The sequence below is a fragment of the Hypanus sabinus genome, chromosome 19 (genome assembly GCF_030144855.1).
Source record: "Hypanus sabinus isolate sHypSab1 chromosome 19, sHypSab1.hap1, whole genome shotgun sequence".
NCBI classification, from domain to species: domain Eukaryota; kingdom Metazoa; phylum Chordata; class Chondrichthyes; order Myliobatiformes; family Dasyatidae; genus Hypanus; species Hypanus sabinus.
The window spans coordinates 25,562,931-25,590,366 of NC_082724.1; the positions used below are offsets into that span (position 1 = coordinate 25,562,931).

The 27,436-nt window shown below is 40.8% G+C and overlaps 1 protein-coding gene across 2 annotated transcripts in view; it reads right to left on the reverse strand.

Moving 5' to 3' along the window:
- Nucleotides 1-27,436, reverse strand: part of cfap20dc (CFAP20 domain containing) — a 487,560-nt gene that overhangs the window by 130,291 nt on the left and 329,833 nt on the right. For both annotated transcript variants that reach the window (XM_059944236.1, XM_059944235.1), the window contains 2 exons: nucleotides 20,147-20,488; nucleotides 10,317-10,535 (listed from right to left, as the gene is read on the reverse strand). In XM_059944236.1, the coding sequence (XP_059800219.1) occupies nucleotides 10,317-10,535; nucleotides 20,147-20,488 (561 nt within the window). The remainder of the gene's footprint in view (nucleotides 1-10,316; nucleotides 10,536-20,146; nucleotides 20,489-27,436) is intronic.

The window sequence follows — 27,436 nt, forward strand, 5'->3', positions numbered from 1 at the left end:
ACAACCTCAGCCTATTACTGCAATCTTTGGTTTACCAATGATAGAGTCAATTCATTTATCTTCATCTGCTTGTCAGAAGATTGTGTTCCTTACATTAATGGCTAGAAGATCTATTTTGTTGAATTGGAAAGAAATTAAATCCCCTACCATATTTCATTGGTTTTCTCAAACTATGTTATGTCTAAATTTGGAAAAAATTGTAAGTGTCATATATGACCCTTCTATTAAATTTGAAAAGACTTGGAGGCCATTTATTCAATATTTTCACATGATGTAATTTGACCCTGTTCCAATCCTATTTATTTTTCCGGTTTTGATTATATATATGTTGAGAGGATCGGAGTTGGGGACACTGGTGATTCTTTGTCCTTTTATAGATACTATAAACAGCCCATTTTTTTTCTTTCCCTTTTTCCCTTTTTTTTCTTTATTAGTTTGTGGTTAGTTTGTTAGATTTGTTTTTCTTAGGGTAATAATATTTTTTTTCTCTTTTCTGTTTTTTTTTCAACATGATATACCTAGCTTTTTTTTTGTTTCGTTTATATGATAGTTGTATCATTCATGATTTGGGAAGATTTAACTATATTGTACTTATTGCTTGTGTATCCTTTTATGTTCATTTTAATTTTGTAATTTTGTAATCCCAATAACTATGTATTAATCTTATTAATAAAAAGATTGAAAAAGAAAAGAATATAACACATATTAATGGGAAGCTAGAACATTGGGAAGCCTTTAAAAACCAAAAGAAAAAAATCAACTAAAAAGCAGTGAGGAGTAAAGATGAAATATGAAGGTAAACTAGACAATAATATAAAAGAGGATACCAAAAGCTTTTTTTCAGATATATAAAGAGAAAAAGAGAGGCAAGAGTGGATATCTAATGACTGGAAAAAGATGCTGGATGGGGGACAAAAAATGGCAGACAAACATCGGAATCAGAATTAATATCACTGGCGTATGTCGTGAAATTTGTTAACTTTACGCAGCAGTACGATGGGTGATAGAAAACATATGATAAATAAATACAGAGAGAAAAAACTTAGTTACATTAAGTATATATATGAATAGTTAAGTTAAAATAAGTAGTGGAAAAAGAAGTAGTGAGGTAATGTTCATGGGTTCAATGTCCATTTAGAAATCAGACAGCGTGGAGAAGAAGCTGTTCCTGAGTTGCTAATATGTGCTTTCAGGCTTCCAGATCTTCTTCCTGAAGTGTGAAGACAGCTTGTCCAAGGTGGTGGGGACCCTTCACGATGGATGCTGCCTTCCTAAGGCACTGTTGCTTGTAGATGTCTTGGACACTACATGATGGAGCAGACTAATTTTACAAGTTTCTGCAACATATTTTGATCAGGTGCAGAAGCCCTCCTCCCCCCCCCCCATATTAGATGATGATGATTCGTCACCATCTGAAATTCTGCCAAGAATGGTTGTATTATAATAAGTATTTTGTGATAGTCTTCATCGTGGAAGACACCAGCAGTGTGCCAGAAATTGGAGAGTGTTTGGGGACAGGTGTGAGTGTAGTCACTGTTACTAAGGAGAAGGTGCTTGGGAAACAGAAAGGTCTGAATGTAGTTAGATAAGTCACATGCAACAGATGGACTCCACCTCAGGGTACTAATAGAGCAGAAGAGATCGCGGGGGCATTAGTAATGATCTTTTAAGAATCACTAGATTTTGGAATGGGTCTGAAGACTGGAAAACTGCAAATGTCACTCCACTCTTTTAGAAGGGAGAAAGGCAAAAGACAGAAAATTATAGGCTAGTTAGCCTGACTTCATGGCTAGGAAGATCTTGGAGTCCATTACTAAGTATGAGGTTTCATGGTAATTGGAGACACAAGACAAAATAGGCCAAAATCACGGGAAATTTTACCTTGGGGGATATTTGGTCCTTACGAAACAGAGCCTGTCTCAGTTTTCCTGATAAATCTCAAGTAGATTCTGAATCTTAACTTAATTAAAAATTCAAGCAAAACAGTTCTGGGCAAAGAAGTGACAGATGGAGTACAGTGTCAAGAAGCGTATGGTCATGCACTTTTGTAGAAGAAATAAAAGGGTAGACTATTTTCTAAATGCAGAGAAAATTCAAAAATCTGAGGTGCAAAGGGATTTGGGAATCCTTGTGTAGGATTCTCTAAAGGTTAATTTGCAGTTTGAGTCGGTGGTGAGGAAGGTATAAGCGATGTTAGTATTCATTTCAAGGGGAGTAAAATATAAAAGCAAGGATGTAATGCTGAGACTTTACGATGAAAGGTGAGGCCTCACTTGGAGTATTGGGAGCAGTTTAGGGCCACTTACCTAAGGAAGAATATGCTGACATTGGAGAGGCTTCAAAGGAGGTTCACGAAAATGATTCCAGGATTGAAAGACTTGTAATATGAAGAGTGTTGTTGGCTCTGGGCCTGTACTTACTGGAATTCAGAGAAATGAAGGGTGACCTCATTGAAATGTATTGAATATTGAAAGGCCTGGATAGAGTGGATGTTTCTTATGGTGGGGGAGTCTAAGACTCAGAATAGAGGGGTGTCCTTTTGGAATGGAGATGAGGAAGTATTTCTTTAACCAGAGAATGTGGAATTCATTGCCACTGGTAGTTGTAGAGGCCAAGTCATTGGGTACATTTTAGGCAGAGGTTGACAGATTCTTAATTAATCAGGGTTTGGAGGTATGATGAAAAGGCAGGAGATTAGGGCTGAGAGGGAAATGGCCATGTATTTCTCTGCTTTTTGTTTTGTTTGTTTTTTTGTTCTAACAAAATGGCAGTAAGCATCAAGTTTTATGTATCATGCTTGACTTCCAAACTTTTGGATTGCAAAAACACCAGGATTCAGCACACCGTCTGATAAAGCATATTTTCTTCAAATATTTTGGTTTCTAAATCAACTATTAACTTTTCCAGATTTTACATTTTTACTTTTTAAGCCATGTATTTGCAGAGAAAACCCAACTTTAGAGACATGCTTCTTCATGAAGAGTGTGGCAAGATCTGAAGGATTATTCTAAAGTGGACTGTTCCTTTAAGAGAGAGAGAGGGAGCGAACAGCTTGTGTGCTAATTCAGCAGCAGGGAGAGAGAGAAAGTCTGTGATTTGCCTTTAAAAATGAAAGGCAGAGCTATATGATGGACAGCTTGTGCTCAGCGCTTGGAGACATATGCAAGGTCAGTTGACTTTTTTAATCAGACACACAAGAGACACACGACGCCAGAGGCAAGGAGGACACTGGTGAGCTTTGTGCACCCACAACCAGGGTGGGGTTTTTGCTCACAGTGTGGACAAAGGAGTGACCGGTGGGGAGCTATCGGTGTGTTTAACCCTAGCCTGGGTTGATAGCTCACTGTGGAAGACCAGCACTGTACTTCCTGTGGTTACAAGTGGTAACTTTAGATAAGTTTCGGGAGCAGGAGGACGATGTGGAGGATTGGCATCGGTATCGGCATTTGAAAGACAAACCAGCTCTCTATCTCTCTTTTTCCAACTCTACTCAAATCAAATTCCAGAACTGAACTGATTACTTACTATACCACCGTAAGACTGTATCACCTAACCACCTGAGCTGGGAAAAGCTTGGGGACCTTATTTACTCAGGTATATATATGCATATACTTTGCTAACTTTATCTCATTTTATATTACTTTATTCACGTAGTTACTAATAAAATAGAGTTTATAACGGAAGTCTCAGACTCCAGTTGTGTCCATTTCTGCTGGTTCTTTTTAACCTGTTACAGGGTAATCATAACTTTTATAAATGTTTTAACTTTTAACCAAATGCCTTAAAAAGGCAATATTATCTGTAAAAAAATGAATCCCAATTCCATATCAGATATCCCAACAAAAGTGTATCTACACTCGTTCCTTACTTCAGAAATATTTTACTTTGTAGATTTAGTGTTGCAGTAAATATATCTGCAAAGCAATTTAGCTCTGATGAATGCTGCAGCTGTAGATTTTGGTAACTCTATTTGTTACATTGTCCTTTAAAAATTATTGTGAGCTTTTATTGGAATAATTCAGTATTTTGAAAGCCTAAATACTGCCTTTTAGTTCATTCTAATTGTAATATATATTTTTTTACAGAACAGCCCCTTCTGGCTCAATGAATCGCACTGCCCAGCAACTCACCTATTTTACCCCAGCCTAATCACAGGATAATTTACAATGACCGATTAATTAACAAACCAGTATGTCTTTGGACTGTGGAAGGAAACTGGAACACAAGGAGGAATCCCATGCGCTCAGGGGAAGGACATACAAACTTCTAAGAGAATGCTGGGAATGAATGCTGAACTCCCCGAGCTGTAATAGTGTTGTGCTAACCTTAATGCTACCTTGGCATCCATATATTCTCCATATTCCAGAATATAAAGTATTAAATATTTCACATATAACTCAATTAATGAGATATTAATAGAGCTTGAGCACAATATAATGCTCAAAAAGTTGAGAAAACCTTGGTGTATGTAAATGATGTTAATAAGCATGGTGTGCAACATATATGGGCTGTAAATTGAATAGACTGTTAATGGTGTGTCAGGAATTTAGTTAGTGTGGGAATGGTGCAGAGGTGCTTTTCTCCAAATTAAATCAGGAGGGCAAAATAACAAAGAAGTAGGAGTGTGTTTCCAACAGAACCTATTGAATATTGAATGTATCTAAAAAGATAGTAGAGAAGAGATGTAGCATTTATTAAACACTGACTGTACTCTTTTCCATAGATGCTGCCTGGCCTGTTGAGTTCCTCCAGCATTTTGCGTGTGGTAGATCTTTTCAACCATTCAGTTCTTGAACCAACTGGCAAAGCCCTAATCACTGATGCTTAGCAACACCATGACCACTTTATAATAACATGGATTTTTCCTAGCTTCTCGTGAAAATTGTGAATAATTTATGTGTAATGTATGTTTTTCTTGTGAAAGCTGTTTGTATAATGCTATGTGCCTTTGATACTGCTGCAAGTAAGTTTCTCATAGCACCTGTGCATATGTGTACTTATGCCTATGACAATAAACTCAACTTTTACTTTGAGATTACAGTGGGCAGGGTGGTTTTGTTCAGAGAAATGATGGCTCAGAGGAGGTTTGGCAGATGTATATGAAATGATTTGGGGTCTTGGCAGATGCATAGTGGGAAGCTGGTAGAAGGATAATAAAAATTCGCATTCATAGAACTCGAGTCAAGATGGCACCAAGCTGTGGTTTCCATCAAGATTGTGGTTCAGACTTAAATTGTTGTTATTTTAAGTCCATAAAGATAGTTTATGGCTCTAAGGGTAGTCATAGCCGAAGGGTGGTAGTGGGGACGAGCTCCCACTGCTGAACAAATGCTCTTCATGGCGTGTGTCTCAAACAGCCTCTGACAACCAAGTCCAACTCCTGGCCTTCGCGTGTGGCTTAGTTCTTATGCCTGGCAGAGCTGTTCTCACTGACGGGAGATGCAGCAAAGGCGGACCACTGGTGCCTTAAAACCAGTTGCTCTGGGCGAATGGGGCTCGTTAACCATGGATGGTAGCTCATCTAGGAGAGGGAAAACTCCAATTTCAAACCTCCACTCCCTTGTGGCTATACCTGCTGAATGGAAAGGCCTTGGGAGTAAACCCCGAGGAAAAATCCGGAGTCGGAGTCCCGAAGGCGGCTGACTGCCGTACCCAGCACCGGCACGGCAACTCCTGCGATGCTGCTGGCACCAAACAATACCGACTTTCGTCATTCCTTTGGACCTGTCATCAGCATGGAGAGGGGGGACCCACTGCATGGACAACAGACGGATCTCCATATCAACTCTGCCCTGGCTTGCGCCCCGCAGAAGCCACTCCCAGTGAATACAGGAGGCGCAGCACCTATGGTTGACCACGACTGACAGAGGCCGCAAAGATAGTTTGGAGGACAGAGAGGGAAGGCAGAGGCCAGGTTAGGATTTAAGGAAAGGGACGCGGAGGAGTTAGAGGTCTGCTCCGCAATTTGTGTTCAAAATCTAGTGACATGAACGGATGACAAAGGAAATCCAGAGTCTCTGCTCTGTGCTCACAGTTTGGTGATATGGAGGGGTAATGGAGGATATGTGGAGTTCAGACCTCCACTCCATAGTCAAAGTTTGGTGATATAGACATTGGGACGAAGAACGTCCAGAATCTAGATCTCCATTCCCCGCTCAAAGGCCAGCAACATGGGCAGGTGATGAAGGACTCCTGTGGATGTCCAGCTGTCCCAGGTCAGTAGGTCCCAGGATTGGATGTCCATGCAAGTAGGAGGCAAGAGGGCCAGTCAATCAGTGAATCTGAAATTTCTTTCATTGGCTAATCTGGGAGTTGAGGCAAGATCAAAAGCAAAAGGTTAATTGAGGCCCATTGGTCAAAGCCTGGAGATTAAAGCCTGGAGATTGAAGCCTGGAAACTGGATAGTTAAGGCCTGTCCTGGAGTTGGAGGTTTGTCTGTGTTTGGGGCTGGCTGGAAGGGAGTGTGAGAGGGGGGAATGGGTTTGGTTTGCTTTTGTTGTTTTGTAGCTTGCTGTGTTTTATTTTGTTGTCATTTGTGTCATTCTGCCAAAAATTGTGGGCATGCTATATTGGCACCAGAATATGTGGCGACACTTGCAGGCTGCCTGCAGCACATCCTCAGGTGTGTTACTTGTTAGCACAAAAGGCACATTTCACTGTATGTTTCTACAGACATGTGATACATCTGAATCTGAAACTGAGTATCTATGATGGTGAAAAGAATTAAGAGTGACACAGTGTGGTTGGAATCTGGAATGCATTGCCTGAAGTGGTGAAGACAGGTTCCATTGTGACCTTCAAAGGAGAAATGGATAAATATATAGTTAAGAAAAACATGCAAAGCAACAAAGTAAGTGTCAGCCACATAATTAAAATGGAAAAGCTGGAGTTATTCTCCTTGGAGCGAGAATATTGAGAGCAGACTTCATAGAGATGTTCAAGATCAGAGTAGTTTAAAGAGAATAAACAGATGTTCCACTTAAAAGTCACTTCAAGCACCAGAGGACATACAAGTTAAAGAACAAAAGATAAAAGCAGGAAATGAACAAAAAAAACTTTTTGATTTACACAAGGGAAGCAGTTCTAATCTGAAACTCAACGGTTGCATAGGGATTGGAAACAGAATCAGTTCGTTCTCTTAAAGGAAATTGGATACAAACTTATGGGAAAATAATTTTCAGGATTATTTGAAAAAGAAGGAAAGGAATAACAGGATTGCTCTGCAAAGAGCTGGCACAGGCTGAAATATTTCTTTCTATGTCATCACAACAATATTTTCAAATTAAACCTTGGGTTACTTTGTTTTGTGTTCTACCAGTTCTCCTAACCTATATTAAAAACTCCGATGGTTAAAATCCCATCTTTTCCCCATGCAAAGTAGCAAAATGTCTGCAGTAACAGCATCTTTCTGCTGAATAGATTTCAAGTTGAGTACTTCAGAAAGCATTTGACAATTATTATTTTTCCATATTGTGACCTGCATTGATGTTTAAAATTTCAAAATTGTGAAGTAAAAATAAAAGTAGATATTTAAGATGACAAATGTTTTAATTCATCTTTGTTAAATTTCTGTTATTTGTCTATCTGTTTATATAGCATGGAGTACAACCCCCCCCCCCCCCAGCCCTTTGACCTGCGCCACCCCAGCAAACCCCAACAAACCCGATTAACCTCAACCTAATCACGGAATGACCAGCTAACCATCCAGTATGTCTTTGGATTGTGGGAGGAAACAGGAGGACCTGGAGAAAACCCATGCATTCCATGGGGAGGACGTACAGAGACTCCTTGTAAAGGATGCCAGGATTGAATTCTGAACTCTGTGATAGCATCACACTAACTGCTAATAGCATGGCACCCTCTGTTGTTTATATTGACTTCTGCTTGTCTATATCTGTTTCCAGGTTCTGACAAATACTAATATGATTGGCAGAAAATTGTGGCATTGATAAGCTAATGATGAATATAGCATAAATATTTTGATTTGCAACTATACAGGAACTTCCAGACTATAAGCATTCCTTTGTAGCCATACACCATTCACTAGATAAAATAAATTATGTATTACTTTTCCAATTTCTACAAAGTGACTTCGGTGATGCAATTTCTATGGCTTTGTTTTTATTATAACTTAACAATCAAAGGAACATTAAGAATTTTCTTTCATTATATTACATCTTGTATTAAATAGAAATTGAAAATGTGACTTTTCATTCTTAATAATACAGCACAGGAGGAGATCATTTACTCCCATTCTGCTTGCAGAAGCTCTTAGAGAGAGCTATAATTAGTTCAATTCCACGTTCCATATTATCCTGCATTATACTTTAAGCGCAAGTCCAATCTGAGAGGCATTATTCTTCCACCAACCTTTCACATAAAGGATGCCATTCACAAAGTGCTAAGCTGCTTTTCAAAATCCTGATTTTTTTCATCAAATATTCTAAACGTGTATCCTCTGGTTTCTGACATTTCCACCAGCTCCTATTTTATCAGAATCCCTCATAATTCTAAATACCTCAATTAAATATGCCATTAAATTTCTTAGCTGTAAGGAAGATGCTTCCAGCCCTTCAAACAACTGACTCACTAGGATGATATAATTTCTGGGATCATTCTAGTTAATATCCTGCACAATTTTTTTTTGAGCAGCTTGACCTCAACCCTTGTTCGAGAGTATGGCAACTGGAAGTGAATGTAACCTCAAAGCCATACACTAATTTATAAAGATTCGATGTAACTACATTGCTTTTGGATTCCATTATTCCATTTTTAAAGCCTTGAATTTGATGTTCTCCTTTAGAAGCTTTGTACAACTAATTTAGGTGATATTCTAAGCATCTTTTAATATTGAAGAATTTTGTCTTAATTGCACCCAGGAAAGAGCAATCTCAGTTTGACGGGACACAGAGTTTCATAGATTCACTATCCTTTCAGTAAAACAGATATCTTCATATTTCAGTCTCCAATCATTTATTTTGAAACTGTGACACAAATTTTAAGTCTTCACAGTCAAGGACCTGCAATGAAGTAGTGCTGCTTTTCCACAGACATTGATAAAGATTTCCAATAAAGATCCAGCAATCTTTGCTCTAATCCTTTATAAATAATTATTAAAGTATTAGTGTGTTTAATCAGTTATCATCTTTGAATAGTTATAAATGCCAAAGATTCCCATTCAGTCTTTGACAGCCAGCTAAGTTTGAAACTGGGGCTTAATTGACTCTCTGATCTATGCTGGCGTGGAGCACACACAATATGCTGAAAGAACTCAGTGGGGCAGGCAGTATCTACAGAGGGAAATGGGCAGTTGAAGTTTTGGGTCACGTCCCTTCAATTGAGCTGGATAGAAAGTGCACTCAATGCCTCTGTCCACCATGATAAAAGAAAAGTCACAGTTCAGGAATGCGGCTTTCCAAGTAATGCAGTGATTCACTTGCATAATTTCTAGTATACTGCATTTGAAGTTCCCAAGATGGTCTCCACAATGAAGAAACCAACTGCAGATTGGTTATCACTTTGCAGAATTTCTGTGTTGGGTTTGTGGAATAAACCCCAAACTCCCACTTTATTTCTCCATCCTATCCCTATTCTTGACCTTTATGCCTGTGGCCCCTCTAATGTTAGACAAGATTGAAGAGTAGCACATAATCTTTCATTCAGTCACATTGCAGCTGTCTGAAGTCATCAACTTCTCCAACCTTAGGAAAATATTCTTCTTACTCTCTGTATCAGAATTGGCCATGTCTACTATTCATCTATCCATGATCTTTGGTTCAGGTTTTCTCTTTCTATCTTAAAGTCTGGGCTGCAGGCTATGTCCCAAAGCCCTGTCTTAGAAACACTACTCACAGAAGAGCATAATGTGCCTTTAACTGCCACCATAACTCATTTGGTTTCAAACTTTCAAATACATTCTCCTTGTTCCACTCATCCCTATCCCACCTTCTCTGCTACTTAAAACTAACTTGTTTTTAACTCTTCCCTAATTCTGACAAAGATTCTCAGACTTGAAATTTTAACTCTGCTTGTCTGCCTGACCTGCTGAATGTTTGCAAAATTTTTTTGACATTTCCTGTGCTACTTCTATTGAGGTGTTAATTTGTTCATTTGTAATGGATTAATATCTTATAGGAATCACAAAGAAAATCATATAATAAATCCCAGCAAGTTCTAGCTTCCATGAATGTTATTTTGATACTCCAGTGATTACCCCTTACCTTCTTTTTAGTTGCTTTGTATTTGAACATGATGCACACAACTGCAAAATTCATATGTACATTTGAATAAGTTGTAAGTTGTGCTATCAGACTCACTGGTCCTGTGGATTGGGTGCTCCAAATACTTGCATCATCACTGCTTGTGCTAATGCTATCATCACCATAGGCACAATCACCAAGCTGAACTGCATTCAGGTGGGTTGCCTTCCCATCATCTTCCATTTCTTCAAGTTGCTGTCTCCGTAAACTAGCCAGCATCCTTGCTTCATCAGATTCACTCATTTCCTTGGGCTGATACTGCAGCCAGTCATATTCCTAATAAATAAAAAAGCCACAATGATAATGACTACAGCATTACTTTTTCTCACAAGAATGCAAACAGGATAGTCCACTAAATGACACTCATCTATTCAAAAATCTAAATAATATTGCTGGTATCTTTCATAACATTACTGATATCTTTTATGTGAGTTGCTTAGTGTTGCTGATGTGATAATTCTTTTTATGGTGTACTTTCCTAATCATTTCCAGATAAAATGCTTTGTATTAATCACATATTAAAAACTAGTTTCTAGATTACAAGGCATCATATAAAATTTTACATTTGCATTTTCTCATCACTAAAGTCACCAATGATAAGCAATGCCATTGAAAAGCAGTATAAACAAATGACATACCATTTTTACACCACCTACATAGCTCTAATAGCTATCTCTCAGGCAACAGACCCAGACAGTTGAAAGCTTTCTTAGAAATGGTCAGTATCAGCAGAAATTACATGAGGAAAATGTTGGAAACTGTAGATCACACACTTAAATTAATCTTCACAAAAATATGATTGGGGTAAAAGTATTTTTAAATGTGAAGTATATAAATTTCTCTCCCTCTGGCAATCAGAAACATTTCATTCTTTAGAAGTTTCCTTGCCAAAAACAAGTATTAATTCAATCATGTGCTCAGGTTTGTCTGATTTTGCAGATACAGTCGTAAAACATCTTTTATATTGAACCTCTTTGTGTTGGATGAAGAAAATTTTGTCTTATCATTGGCAGCAAAATCTCAAAAGTATTTTGAATTCAATTTGCCTCCTCTCTTAACGTAATATTCCTGCATTGAATGACTGATAAATTATTCTCAGGATCTGGGCATTACTGGGATCTGGCCAGTATTTAGTGCCCATCATTGTGTCCTTCTCTGAGTAGTGTCAAGCTATCTCCTTGAACTGCTGCAATCCTGGTGAAGGTATTCCTTCAATGCAAAAGTGCTTTTGAGTGGGGAGTTCTAAGACTTACTGTAGATGTATTAATAATGAGGATAGGCAGCATATCTCTGAATCAGTATGGCATACGATTTGAAGGGGCACTGAATGATGTATAATAAATGCTGTCCTTACCAACAATACCCAGAAATCTGATGCCGTTGCATATGAAATGCAAAATTAGTTCAGAGATGATTAGTAATTAGGAAAGCTAATGGGATATTGTTCTTTACTGCAAAAGGAATGAAGGAAAATAGCAGGGTGTCCTTTTAACTTCTGTACAGGGTATTGGTGAAACTGGACATAGATAGGATAAATGTTTTGGACCTTGTACTTAGTCATAGACATAGAAAAATACAGCACAAAAACAGGCCCTTCAGTCCATCTAGTCTGCACCAAACCATTAAAACTACCTATTTCCCATTGAACGACTCCTGAACGATAACCCTCCATACCCCTAACATCCATGTACCTATCCAAATTTCTCTTCAACTTTGAAATTGAGCTTGCAAACGTCACAGTTCCACTCTCATGACCCTCTGAGTGAAGAAGTTTCCCCTCATGTTCCTCTTAAACTTTTCACCTTTGATCCTTAAAGCATGACCTTTAGTTGTAGTCCCACCCAACCTCAGTGGAAAAAGCTGACAGGGATTTACCCTATCTACACTCATCATAATTCTCTATACCTCTATGAAATCTCCCCTCAATCTTCTATGTTCCAATGAATAAAGTCCTAAACTTCCCTTATAACTCAGGTCCTCCAGTCCCAACAACATCCTTCTAAATTTTCTGTGTACTCTTTCAATCTGATTTACATATCTCTCTTATAGGAAGGTGACCAAAGCTGCACACAATACTCCAAATTAGGCCTCATCAATGTCTCATACAAGTTAACATAACATCCCATCTCCTGTATTCAATACTTTGATTTATGAACACCAGTGTACCATAAGCTTTCTATCTACCTGTGCCACCACTTTCAATGAATTATGGAATTGTATTCTCAGATCCCTTTGTCCTACTAAGCTCCTCAGTGCCCCACTGTTTACTGTGTAAGACTTACTTTGGTTGGTCCTATGGAAGTGCAACACCCCACACTTGTCTGCATTAAATTCCATCTGCCATTTTTCATCCCACTTTTCTATTTGGCCCAGATACCACTGCAAGCTCTGACAGTCTTCTTCGCTGTCCACTAGTCCATCAGTTTTTCTCATTAGCAGATTTGCTGATCTAGTCAACCACATTATCATCCAGATCATTGATACAGAGGACAAACAGCAATGGACTCAGCACTGATCCCTGCGGCACTCCACTAGCCAAAGGCCTCCAGTCAGACAGGTACCATTTGCTACCACTCTCTGGCTTCCCCCACAAATCCAACATCTAATCCAATTTACTACCACATCTTGAATGCTAAGCAACTGAACTTCTTGACCATCTCTCAAGTGGGACCTTGTCAAGTGCCTTAATAAAGTCCATGTAGACAACATCCACTGACTTGCCTTGATCAACTTTCCTGGTAACTTCCTCAAAAACACAATAAGCTTGGTTAGACATGACCTACCACACATAAAGCCCTGCCAATGATCCCTAAATACTCCATGTCTGTCCAAATACTCATTAATCCGGTCCATTAGAATACTTCCAATAACTTTCCCATCACTTATGTCAGGCTCACTGGCTTATGATTTTCTGGTTTATTTTTAGAGCCTTGCTTAAACAGTGGAAAACATTAGCTATCCTCCAATCCTCTGGTACCTCACCTGTCAGAAAGGATGATATAAATATCTCTTAAACCAGCAATTTCTGCACTTGCCTCCACAGGATCTGGTGATTTATGCACCCTAATTTGACTCAAGGTAGCAAACACTTCCTCCTTTGTAATCTGTACAGGGTCTAGAAACACACTGCTGCTTTGCCTCACTTCAATAAACTCTGCATCCATTTTCTGAGTAAAAATAGATGCAAAAAATTCATTTAAGATCTCCCCGATCTCTTGGTTCTATGTATAGTTAACCATTCTGATCTTCCAGAGGACCAACTTTGTCCCTTGCAATCCTCTTGCCCTTAACATATCTATAGAATCCCATCAGATTTTTCTTTACCTTGTCTGCTAAGGCAACCTCATGCCTTCTTTTGCCCTTCCTGATTTCATCCTTAAGTGTTCTCTGGCATTTCTTATACTCCATAAGCACCTCATTTGTTCCTACATGCTTATACCCGTTATGTACCTCTGTTACTTTCTTAACCAGGGCTTCAATATCTCTGGAAAACCAAGGATCCCTAAATGGGCACATACAAGCTTTGTATTCTCAAAATTTCACTTTTGAAGGCCTCCCATTTATCGTTCAGCTCTGCCAGAAAACAACCTGTCCAAATCCACACCTGTCAGCTCTTTTCCGATTCCACCAAAATTAGCCTTTCTCCAATTTAGATTCTCAACCCCCGGACCAGACCCATATTTACCTTGAAACTAATGGTATTATGATCCCCAGATGTAGTGTTTACCTACACAAACTTATGTCACCTGCTCTGTCTCAATCCCTAATAGCAGATCAAGTATCACACAGTCTCTCACTGGGACCTCTATGCACTGATTAAGGAAACTTTCCTGAACATATTTGACAATCTCTATCCCATGGGAGTTGCAATGAATATCTGGAAAGTGAAAATCACCTACTATAGCAACCTTATGTCTCTTGCAAGTCTGTGATATCTCTACAAATTTGTCCCTCTAAATTCTGCACAATGTTGGGTGGTCTCTAATATAGCCTCATGAGCATGGTCATACCTTTCTTATTCCACAATTCCACCCAGAATGCCTCCAGTCTGTCTTGACGGAGCAATGCCGTAATATTTTCCGTGACTAGTAACACCACCACTCCTCCTTTAACCCTTCACGCTCTGTTGTATCTAAATCAGCGGAACCCTGGAATATTGAGCTGCTAGTCCCATCCCTCCTGCTACCAAATCTCACTAATGGCTGTAATATAATGCCTGGTGTTGATCCATGCCCTGAAGCTCAATGATCCAAAAATCTGATGCCCTCCCTCCTACACCAATTCCTTAGCCATATGATAAACTGTATGATCTTCCTATTTCTATCCTCATTAGCATGTGGGTAGCAACCTTAAGGAAAGAAGTACTGGCAAATTAGAGAATACTTCCTTCATAGAATCCTAGATTTAACATGTTATCTTTTGAGTAAAAGTTGAGCAGTTGGGTATGCTTGAGTTTCAATTTTGTGAGGATATTTCTCTGCCATCTCAATACTCCCCACCCTCACCCCTCCACTCCATGGGGCATTCTGAAATGAATGACACTGTTTCAGAATAATAAGTCACACTGGAGAAATTTCTCTTTTCAGATTATTGTAAATGTCTAGATTTCTGTACCGAAGATAGCTGTGGAGAGTGAATCAATAAATGCTTCTTTGATGCATCTAAATGCAGACTTGTGTGAATGATTATTTTTCTCCGTAGCGGTTGGCTTCTGATTCTTACCCATGGTTCATTGAAAGAGGTCTCTAGGATTGCTAGCTCTGGGGCTGGTGTCAGCATGTTGCCTGAAAGGCCTTGGAGGAAGGTAAATCAGTGCCCTCATGTGGAAGGAAATCAATGTCTTAAACCTGCACACCAGATAACTTCTCTGGTGACTGAGCAAGTCAATTCTGCAATACTGTCTACTCAAGAGGCCTTGGATCCATTTATGAAGGAAGAATCTATCCACTTGTGACATAAAAATATTCAAACGCCCTAGTTTTGCAATGATTTGGTCATGATTCTTAAACCTTTTGAGAGAAAAATAATTACCTAATTTCTTCATAAATAGTGGTCCCTATTTTTAAACAGTAATCACATTTCTGGATTCTCCCATTGGAAACATTCTCTGTATATAGTAAGATATATCTATTTGAAATTTGTTTTAATTTCAAGATTTAATTTCTTTAACTTCAGAAACTTTTTTGCGACTACCATAAATCACTATGGGCACATCTGTATTGGTAAGAAGCAGAAAAGTACTAATTAAATAACTCTTCTTACTACTCAACAAAGATGATAGTCACAGTCCATTCCTTGGGAGCCTTAGAAATTTGTTCTCCAGATGTCATGTGTGCAGGTCCCTTTGCCCCTGCTGATAGCAATTTGTGCTTCTCCTGAATTCCACTTCCACTCATTCTCTCCACCCCCATATTTGGTATATTTTTCCCCTTAAATTCTAACCATCAATTTTTTAATCTTTCATATTCCTTATCCCTGAATATACTGTATATTTTAGGGTTTATTCATTTCTAGCTCGATTTTATTTTACAGCTTGAATTTTTTTCTTCTTGTCTTGTTTATTTTCTTGCAAACTAAACGCTCTTTGAACTGAACCCTAGAATTCTATTACGAATGTTGCTTTCTTCAGTATCAAGGCCATTTGGATAATTCAACTCCTCTGTTGTTCTCTCCATCTCCTAAACATTTTTCTGGCATACTTGTCTCAAATTTCTTAACTGGTTTATTCCTGGTAGACTTCATCTACTTTTATGTCCTAGCCCATCTAATTGCTTCAAGTATAACATAACATACAGTACTGTACAGTGTTTAGACGGTCTAAATTAAACTGTAGTTCAGTACTGTGTCATATTCCATAAGATTTAAACATAGATCATTCTTTGCTTAAGCAATGTTTTGATAACTGAGCATCATACTTAACTCATTGGCCCTTGCACCTCTCACTGCATCAGCAATGCTGCGATAGCAGTGAATATATTAAAAGTAAGACATATTAGAAAGACTCATACATTTAAACTATTTCACTGTTTGTTTACTCAACAAGCACTACATGTTTCGGTCAAGATGGCACTAGTGAACAACGATTCCTCAGTTGACATCTTCCAGATAGAAAACCTATCTATTTCTTTCACTTTTTCTATGCCTTCTGTTTGGTCTTTTCATCTTGTTTGTGTTATGGAAACTGTAGGAGCCTGTGACGTACAGATTGGAACTTGATCGAAGGACCCAGCGCTATGCTATGTTCAGAGAGCTGCCTCGTGGAGGTTAGAGACGGTGGGCCGGAAAGGTCTGAAAACATAAGCTAACTTGTGGAAACGACCAGAGATGATGCGTGGTGTCATGAATGACTCCATCTCGAAGCGGTGTGGAAGACTGAAGCCTCGGGGTGAATGCGGACAGAGTCAGCGATGGCTACCAACAAAGATGGTCAGCAGCCTGATTGGTGCATTTGCCCCAGATCGGTGGTGTTAGGACGGTGGTCACTCTTTATGGAAGATCTGAGTTCATGCGGCTGCTCTCCTCTTATGTAGGTGATAAAACGTTTCCCATATTTTGAGATTCATGTAATTATTGGACTATATATTGGCTTCCTTCAATTTTTCGGTGTTTTCTTTCTTGTGGATGATTGGTGGGTGGGAGGTCTGTTAATTTTTGTGTTATGGGAGGATTGGGGATTTGGTGCTACTGTTACTGTTCTTTTCTGCGGGGGGGGGGCTGGGGATTGTTATTATGGCTGTTTTTGTGTGGAGGAAGGGGAATTTTTGGGTCTGTGAGTTTTGTTTCTTTTCTTTTTCGTGCCGATGGCGGAGAGAGTTGATGTCCTATCTTTCATCAATACCCAATGTCTTTCTGTATTTAATGGCTATCTGGAGCAGACAAATACCAGGGTTGGATTGCACATGCATACTTTGACAAGAAAATGAACCTTAGAACCTTTATACTGACAAGATCTTTCAGGATCTTACATGATTAAATCAAGTCCCCTTTTATTCTTCTAACTCAGGTAAATAAATGTATTGTCAATTCAAGTTTTCTTTGATAAAACAATGTTGCAACAATATGCTGGCACTCAATTTGCCACTGTCATTGTTTCAACTTTCAGATTCAAAGCTGACTAGCTGACAGGCCTTTTGGAATCAGTTTGTAGCACTAACTGAATAGGATTCCATGGACAACAAAGAACTTTGTGCATGAGTGCACATATACAGTAAGTGTTGGGAGCTGGTAAAGTTCCCCAGATGTATAACTCTATTCCTGAAGGTCTGTGATCTTCTCATAAGTAGCATCACTTTCTTTTGAATAACTGTGCATTTGTACCTGTGTGCATGTGATTATCTGAGCACATGTGTGTGAGAGAGAGAGGAAGGGAGATTAGAAGACAATGACATTCTTCTGACATTGCTTCATACTTTGGGAATTCTCACTCCTGTCTGGCACAGTTCTAGCTACTTTCTGCTGGCTCTTCTAATGTGGACTCCCAAAGATTTTTTACATCCTGCACAAAAGGTATCACTTTAGAAATCTATCAGCTCCATCTGAACTTCAGTCTAAAGTTATGTAAAATTCTAGGAGCTGTCTATCTCTCTTCTGCAGTCTTCCACTCTTCCAAGGCTTCCAATATCTTTATTGTTAGCTTGCTAGCTTATGGCTGCCTTGGGTAGTATGCCTTTAAGGGGCGATGTCATTCTATCACCAGTGTGTAGCAAAGTGATAACAGCTTTGGTTCCATTCTGAACTGTGTAGATCCCATCCTGATATTTAAAAATTTTTTTGGCCAATTTCATTATTTTCTGCAGAGCAGTTTATTTAGTATCAGAAAGGAATAAAAGACAGCTTTGTGCACTAAAAAGGATGAAATGCAATTTCTAGGCAATACTAATTACAATTATTGTAATGATTTTCAAGAAGCCTCATGCAAGTGCTTTATTTATAACATCTGAATTTAATCACTGCTGTTTTCTGGTGCTTGAGGTAATGTCCCATAGCATAATACTAGCTGTTTATTTATACACAGACACAAGCTGCTTGTAAACTTTTTAAGCGCAATTTACATTTAATTTTTATCCTGACCCTCCAGAGCTAACTGTCTAGCCAGTTAACAGTATGTTTCTTAGACACTGCATTTGTAATACCGAACCATTAAACACGGATTATGCATATCCAGTTGGAGAATTTTCAATTGGCTGACTACTTGAAAAATCATCCTCAGATTTTATATTTGCATAGTATTTTTCAACAATGGGAGTGACAAAGGGAAGGACAAATTGCAGATCAATAATCTCCCAGATAGGTAAGGAAATAGAGATATGCAAGCATGCGTAGTTTTACGTTTGAAAATACCCAGTTGCCTGCTAATAAATTTATAGATTTTCCAAAGCAGTATGATACTGAAGTATAATATACAATCAGTGTCCACTTTATTAGGTACAAGAGTGGAACCCAGTGTGGTCTTATACTGCTGTAGCCCATCCACTTCAGGTTTGACATTCAGAGGTGCTCTTCTGCACACCACTGCTGTAACATGTGGCTATTTGTGTTACTGTCACCTTCCTGTCAGCTTGAATCAGTCTGGCCATTCTCCACTGATCTCTCTCATTAAAAAGATGTTTTTGGTCACAGAATTACCACTCAATAGATGATTTTTTTGTTTTTCACATCATTCTCTGTAAACTCAAGAGAATGTTACTGTGAAAATCCCAGGAATTCAGTTTCTGAGATACCCAAAACCACCCCATTTGGTGCCAACAATAATTCCTCAGTCAAAGTCACTTGGATCAGATTTCTTCCCCCTTCTGTTGTTTGGTCTGAACAACAAATAAACCTCTTGACCATGTCTACATGTTTTTATGCAGATTGGCTGATTGGATATTTACATGAAAAAGCAGGTGTACACGTAATACAGTGGTCACTGAGCGTAGAAACACAAAAAAGTAATCCATTTAATTTATTCTCTGTCAATTAAGAGTCCAATGAATGAATGCAATCTGTTTACTTTAAATAGACTGTTTTATTTACTACATGATGTTAGTGGAATGAGGAAGCAGGAAGCCTTTTCAAATAATAATCTCTGATTGGCTTAGTTCTTCCACAATGTTCTCTGTTCTTCCTACTCTTCACTTCTGAACCATAAGAAACCGAACACCATTTTAAACTGCAGGAATGCTCCAGTAATTTTGTTCCCATGGGAACAGACAATTTCCTTTTCCTCCTTTTAAAATTCAATTACACAAAATACATTTTTCATACATAAACCACATATTTCAGATGTTTTACTCAATTTTCAACTATTCATTTTATTGATGTACTTTTGAATAACATTTATCTTACATTTTCTTTGCTATTACCTTTCATAAGAAAACAATGGCATTGGAATTTCACTAATTTTAATAACAAGTAGCACCAGTTTACTTGTTACATCATCGCCTCATAACTGTGTACAATTTAAAAAGACAGCACATGGGAAGGTTAGCAATATGCATTTAATTGAATCAATAAAAGACTGAAATTGCATAATATTTTTGAATGCAATATGCATACTGCAAATGAATGATAAACAAAGTGACAAATGATTTTGCCCTATAATACTTGGCATTTGCTATTATTCTTTCTGAATTTAAATTTATTTTTACATAAAACAAACAAGATGAGAACAAGCTGCTATTGAAAACTGACATTTGATTCCTACAGATGGAATTCAAATTCAGGAAAATAATGATCAACTACTTCTTGTTGACGCACCATATATATATGTAGAGCAATCTTTATTTGCAACTGTAAAGAACTTGCCAAGCAAACCCATGAAAGAAAAGCATGTAAGAGCACTTATTAATAAAGGAACAAAACATTATATCAATTCACACATCTTAATGTAATCAAATGAAACTTACATATGTCTGTGTAGTTAGTCTTGGGTCTTCCTTTGGTATTTCTTTTAGGGATCTTTTTATTATTGTTCTGGATTGACTAAATTGGTCATCTTTCACCTTTGCGGACATCAATTCAGAATCTGGAACTTCTAATCTTGTGGGAGATCGACTCTGGACTGGGTTAAAAGTGCCATGAAAGTGTTCTGTGTCCCTTTTGACCAGTGCAGGAGTTCTTTTCAAGGATTGATCCGTTGAAGCAGATCTTTTTGTTACTTCCAAGGGTATAACCATTGAAGTCTGAGATAGACAGCTGGCTGGTGAGGCTGAAGGTTGTTGTTTGGTAATCTTATTCAGTGAATCCTCCTTTAAAAAAGTTGTTTTCAGCAAACATTAATCAAAACAGTAAGTAACTTATAAGTATAATGAATTTAATTAAGAAATGAAAGGGTCATTAAGGTAATAAACAGTTGCATTTTTTCCTTGCCTGTGATTTCATAAATGTTACCTCTCCTTGGATAGTAACCCTTCCCTTACAAATCTGTAAACAATCCCATTCATAGTAAACTCAGCAATTTCTTTGCTTCATTTTGATTTCCATTTTTACTTCAAAATTCTTGAATGATATTATGTTTTATGTTTATTTTTCATTCAGATCTAATTAGGGTTTCCATTTTCTAGGAATCCCTCTCACTCTCTTTGTAGCCTTTGGTATACTCAGCCACCTAGTTTTCTCAAGCAATATCCATCTTAGCTGGAGTTGTTTTATTAGGTTTCAATCTTACCAAACAAGTTGTAGTAAGAGTATCTTTAGCTATAGCTTCTCCTTCTGTTTTGTCCTCTTTGCACCAACCTATGGATCTAGATTGGCTGCCTTCAGTTTCTCATCAATGATATCACACAAGATGTAGATTTTCTACATATAAAATGTCAACACTCAGTTGTACTATTTTTAACATCTGACTCACTCCTATAATTAGCTTTGTGCTTCAGACTACAAATCTCAAATAACTTACGATTTCTTCTAAATAAATATTGAGTTACAACAACCTTGTAACTAATGGCATTGTCCTTCCAAGCCATTGCCTCATGATGAACTAAATGGTTCATTGCCTTGGCATTTTTTTTTGACAACAAACTGAGCAGATGGCTACCACATCTTTTCCATCACACCTGTCAACCTTACTCCTCCCCTTTCACCAGCCCATCCCCATTCCTTCTTACAATCTACTGTTGAAATTTTCATCATTGTTTGTACCATCTTTAGATATAATTATTCAAGTACCCCAGTACTTCAGCTTCAGTACTACAACTTCCAGTTGCCCATTGTCTTTTGTCATCTCCTGCTCGTCTATAATTACCATCACCACAGGTTATGTCACTCATGGATACACTCCACACTTTACTTTCCGATCTATGTTGGTGTGTGATCCCCACAGCTACCACTGTTAACTGCAAACAACGGTAACACTGAGATTAAATAGGGAATTTAACATTAAGTCTTGCAGGATTTTTGGAAGATGTTGTTTCAAGCAGCCTATGCCAATAAGTGCACATGTAGACATTGTGCAATAATCATGGCAAGAATGGATGCTTTTTCTGGTTGATGTGTTGCCAATCAAGCAAGCTGCTTTGTCAGGTGATGTCCAGCTTTTTGATTTTTAGTGGAGTGGCATTCAATCAGGCAAGTGGGAAAAATTCTATCACAATTCTGACTAGTGCCTTGATAAAGGTGAAAAGACTTTGGAGTTGTAGCTATAGATCAAAGTTTAATGTAAATTTATTATCAAAGTACATATATGTCAACATATACAACACTGATATTTATTTTCTTGTGGGCATACTGAGTAAATCAGGGAACATAATAGAATCAATAAAACACCACACCAAACAGGATGCACAAACAACCAAGGTGCGAAAGACAACAACTGCGCAAATACAAAGAAAAAGAAACAAAAATAATAATAAATGTATATGAAATAAATATCGAGAACATGAAATGAAGAATCCTTGAAAGTGAGTCCTTAGGCTGTGGGTACAGATCAGTGATGGAGCAAGTGAAGTTGAATGAAGATATCCCTACTGGACCAATAGCCTGATGGATGAGGGGTGATAATTATTGCTGAACATGATGTGGGTCCAGAGGCTTCTGTACCACCTTCTAGATGGCAGCAGCAAGAAGAAAGCATGGGCAGGGTTGTGGGGATCCTTGATGATGGATGTTGCTTTCTATTACAGTGCATAATGGTGGGAGGTCTTTACCCATGATGGAATGGCCCATATCCACAACCTTGTGGAAGCTTTTCTGTTAAAGGGCACTGGCATTTCCATACCAGGCTGTGATGCAACCAGTCAATATATTCTCCACCACACATCTATAGAAGTTTGTCAGAGATTTGTATAGTCAATCCATTTGAGATTCTGTACATAATAAACCTGGGATGTTTATATGAGGCTTGTTGATGAAAAGGCCACAGATTATTAAGGAAGGTGGTTAAGCTCTCTCTTATTGGACTTTAAATGTGGAAAACTTGCTATAACTATACAGGAATATTTTCCTATAATATTAATTCTCGTGATATTAAAGAAGACAACTGAATCTATTAACTCTCACCCATCAGTACTATTCTCTCACTTATTTCCTGAAACTCATTTTCTTTCACGTACCCATTAACTCTCTCAAATTCTAATGCCACCAATGTTTACAAAGACTAGTTTACAGCACCCAGTTAATCTCCCATAGCAAGAGTACCTAGGGGAACATGCAAATTCCACTGAGACACTATCTAGAATCAGGTTGAAATCCGGGTTCCTGGAGCTTTTCAGCAGTGGCTCCACCTGCTGCACTGTTGTGCTGCCCAGCCCCAGTAACCAGGTCTCCTTTGAGATACTGACAGAAGGATGTGCTTGAAAGTTCAGAGGAGGTGTAGTAGGTTGATTACAGTAGAGAAGTAGTTGTTTTATGCTGAGCAAAGTGGGCATGTACCAATTTGAGTTGGAAGAATGAGAAGTCACTCAATAGAGAATTAAGATTTAGAGAAATCTTGACAGATTATGTGTTGAGAAGCTGTTTCCCCTTCTGATATAAAGAAATTGTCATTTAAGACAGAAAAAAGGATAAAATTCTTTTCACAAATGGTTCACAGTGAAATTAAAGTTCAAAGTAAAATTTATTATCAGAGTACATACATGTCACCACATACAACCCTGAGATTCTTTTCTTTTTCTGTGGGTATACTTAGCATATCTATAGTAGAATAATTGTACACACATGCTATTACAGCTCGAGGTCTCAGAGTTCAGAGTTCAATTCTAGCATCGTCTGTAAGAAGTTTGCATGTCCACATATCAGTAGGTTAATTGTTCATTGTACGTTAGCCTGTGATTCGGCTAGGATTAAATAGCAGGGTTGCTGGGAGCCGCAGCTTGTTGGGCCGAAAGGGCCTGTTCTGCGCCTTATCTCTATGTGAATAAAAATAAACTGTAAACATCAGGAACTGTTAACTGCAAACAAACTGTGCAAATGCAGATATAAATAAATAGCTGTGGTGACCCACTTTCTGCGCAGGTGAACTGGCTCACAAATAGCCAGTGCGTGGGGGGAGATTTTGGTAATGCACCTCTGACGTAATTTCCACCTGGAAAGAGCAGGAGCTAGGGATTAAATGCCAGCACCGCGAAGTTTGAATAAACTAGTCTTGAAACGACTTAACAACTGTGTGTCATTATTTCAGCGCTGTGTGTAGCACATCGCTACATTGGTGACCCTGATGGTCCAAACGGGATTTGGACCAAAGATGACCGACTCTTCATCTGTTCACGCAGTTTCGCTAAAACTGCCGACTTTCTGGACGCTGCGACCACGCGTGTGGTTTAGCCAAGAAGAAGCCCAGTTCCAGATTCGGCAGATATCCTCTGATTCCACATGTTACTACCACATGGTGAGCGCCCTTGACCAGGAGACGGCTGCCCAGGTTGCGGATTTCATACAGTCACCCCTGGAAGAAGGCAAATATGAAGCATTCAAAGTGCTGCACATTGGGACCTTTGGCTTCTCGCAGCGTGAGCGAGGTGCCTGCTTCACCTGGACGGTTTGGGAGACAGACTGCCGTCAGCATTGATGAACGAGATGCTGTCCCTGGCTGCCAGACACAAGCCCTGTCTTATGTTCGAGCAAGCGTTCCTAGAGCAACTGCCCAAAGACATACATCTGCTGCTGGCCGACGCAGGTTTCAGTGACCCCCAGAAGGTGGCGGCCCGGGCAGACGTGCTGTGGAAAGCCAAGAGGGAGAGCGTGGCGTCCGTCTGTCAGGTTACCAGGCCACACGCCCAACAGTGGACCAGACCAGGCCTGGCAGGGGGGCGCACACAACACAGAGGCAGGAGTGAGGAGGCCAGCGAACAGTGGTGTTTCTACCACCAGCGGTGGGGCACAAAAGCCCGCTGTTGTCGCCTGCCCTGCAAGGGCCAGCTGCCGCTAATGACTATGGCGGCTGGCCACCAGGACAGCCTCTTGTACATCTGGGACAAACAGTCGGGACGCCGCTTCTTAGTGGACACCGGAGCGGAGATCAGCGTCTTGCCCCCGACGGGGTACGACACCCACAACAGGAAGTCAGGACCCACCCTGAGGGCCACAAACAGTAGCACGATACTGACCTACAGCACCCGCAAAGTGCAGCTGCATTTCGGCGCCAACCGGTTCATGTGGGACTTCACACTGGCCGCCGTGGCCCAACCACTCCTGGGGGCAGACTTCTTGCGAGCTCACAGCCTGCTGGTCGACTTGCAAGGGAAAAGACTTGCCGAGACTTTCCAGACGTTCTCCCTGGGTGAAGCCAAGTTGCCGGCCCCACACCTGGACTCCATCATGCTGTCGGACAACGAATTCACCAGAACCCTGGCGGACTTTCCATCAATTCTGGCACCGCAGTTCACGGCAGCCATGCCCAGACACAGGGTACAGCACCACATTCCGACCCAGGGACCACCACTCCACGCCCTTGCACGAAGGCTCCCCCCGGAAAAGCTCCGCCTGGAGAAGGAGGAGTTCAAGAGGATGGAGGAATTGGGGATCGTATGAAGGTCCGACAGCCCATGGGCCTTCCGCCTGCACATGGTGCCCAAAGCAGCTGGGGGTTGGAGACCATGCGGCGACTACTGCAGACTGAACGAGGCTACCACTCCAGACTGCTACCCCATGCTGCACATATAGGACTTTGCAGCAAACCTGCATGGGGCAAGAATCTTTTCCAAAGCAGACCTCTTCCGGGGATACCATCAAATCCCGGTGCACCCTGAAGACATCCCCAAAACAGCACTCATCACTCCGTTCGGACTGTTCGACTTCCTCCGAATGCCATTTGGCCTGAAGAATGTTGCACAGACGTTCCAGCGGCTAATGGATGTGGTGGGACGCGACCTGGACTTTGCGTTCATCTATTTGGACAACATCCTTATAGCCAGCAGTAGTCGTCAGGAGCATCTGTCCCACCTCCGCCAGCTCTGCTCCCGCCTGCGTGATTTCGGCCTCACGATTAACCCGGCCAAATGCCAGTTCGGTCTCGATACCATCGACTTCCTGGGCCACAGGATTACCAAAGACAGGGCAACACCTCTGCCCGCCAAGGTAGACGCGATCTGCCACTTTGCCTGGCCCAACACGGTCAAAGGCCTGCAGGAGTTCATTGATATGGTGAACTTCTACCACCGTTTCCTCCCCTCAGCAGCCCATATCATGCGCCCTTTGTACACCCTGAGGTCCGGTAAAGGCAAAGACATTACTTGGGACGAGGAGGCCTCAGCCACTTTCGTTGAAGCCAAGGAAGCCTTGGCAGATGTCGCGATGCTGGTGCACACCAGAATGGATGTACCGACTGCACTCACGGTGGACGCATCTGACACAGCCATCGGTGGGGTGCTGGAGCAGCTCATCGAGGGGCGCTGGCAACCCCTGGCTTTCTTCAGCAAGTACCTACGGCCACCCGAACTCAGGTACAGTGCTTTCAACCGGTTGCTGTTGGCACTGTATCTGGCGATCTGGCATTTCAGGTACTTCTTAGAAGGCAGGCCGTTCACAACGTTCATGGACCACACAAACCGTTGACCTTCGTGTTCACGAAGGTGTCTGATCCCTGGTCGGCTCGCCAGCAGCGACATCTATCCTACATCTCCGAGTACACAATGGACATCCAGCATGTCTCGGGGAAGGACAACGTCGTGGCGGACGCAATCTCCAGACCAGCTGTCCAGACCCTGTCCCTGGGGGTGGACTATGCAGCACTGGCGGAGGCGCAGCAGGCAGACGACGAGATGCCCAGCTACAGGACTGCAGTCTCAGGTTTGCAGCTGCAGGACTTTCTCGTAGGCCCAGGTGAGAGGACCCTCCTGTGCGACGTGGCTACCGGCCAACCTTGCCCCATCGTCCCGGCAGCCTGGAGGTGGCGAGTTTTTGACTCCATACAAGGTTTGGCACACCCATCTATCAGGACAACCTGACAGATTGTCCTGATAACTTGCTGGTCTCCAGCAACTTCACGTGGCATGGACTTCGCAAGCAGGTCAGTGAATGGTCCAGAACGTGCGCGCAGTGCCAAACAGCCAAAGTTCAGTGGCACACTAAAGCCCCGCCGCAGCAGTTCGAACCCACCCACCGGAGGTTCGACCACATTCATGTGGATATCGTGGGCCCCCTATCAGTGTCCCAAGGAGCGCGGTACCTCCTAACTATGGTAGACCGGTTCACGAGGTGGCCAGAGGCGGTCCCGCTCACCAACACATCTGCCGATTCCTGCGCCCGAGCACTGATTGCAACCTGGGTAGCACGCTTCGGGGTACCAGCCCACATTACCTCCGACAGAGGCGCCCAGTTCACTTCCAGCCTGTGGTCGGCTGTGGCCAGCCTGTTGGGAACGCAACTACACCACACTACTGCCTACCACCCACAGTCGAAAGGACTAGTGGAACGCTTCCACCATCACTTGAAGTCGGCTCTCATGGCCCGCCTGAGAGGACCTAATTGGGTGGACGAACTTCCCTGGGTCCTGCTTAGAATTCGCACAGCGCCCAAAGAGGATCTGTACGCCTCGTCGGCCGAGTTGGTGTACGGTGCGCCCCTGACCGTCCAAGGAGAGTTCATACCAGCCCCAAGGGGGCAAGAGGAAGAACCCACAGCAGTCCTGACAGGCTACGTGAAAGGCTCGGCAACCTGACCCCCGTACCAACTTCACAGCATGGACGGACCCCGACCCATGTACCCAAAGACCTGCAGAACTGTAAGTTTGTGTTTGTACGAAGGGGCGGACACTGGGCACC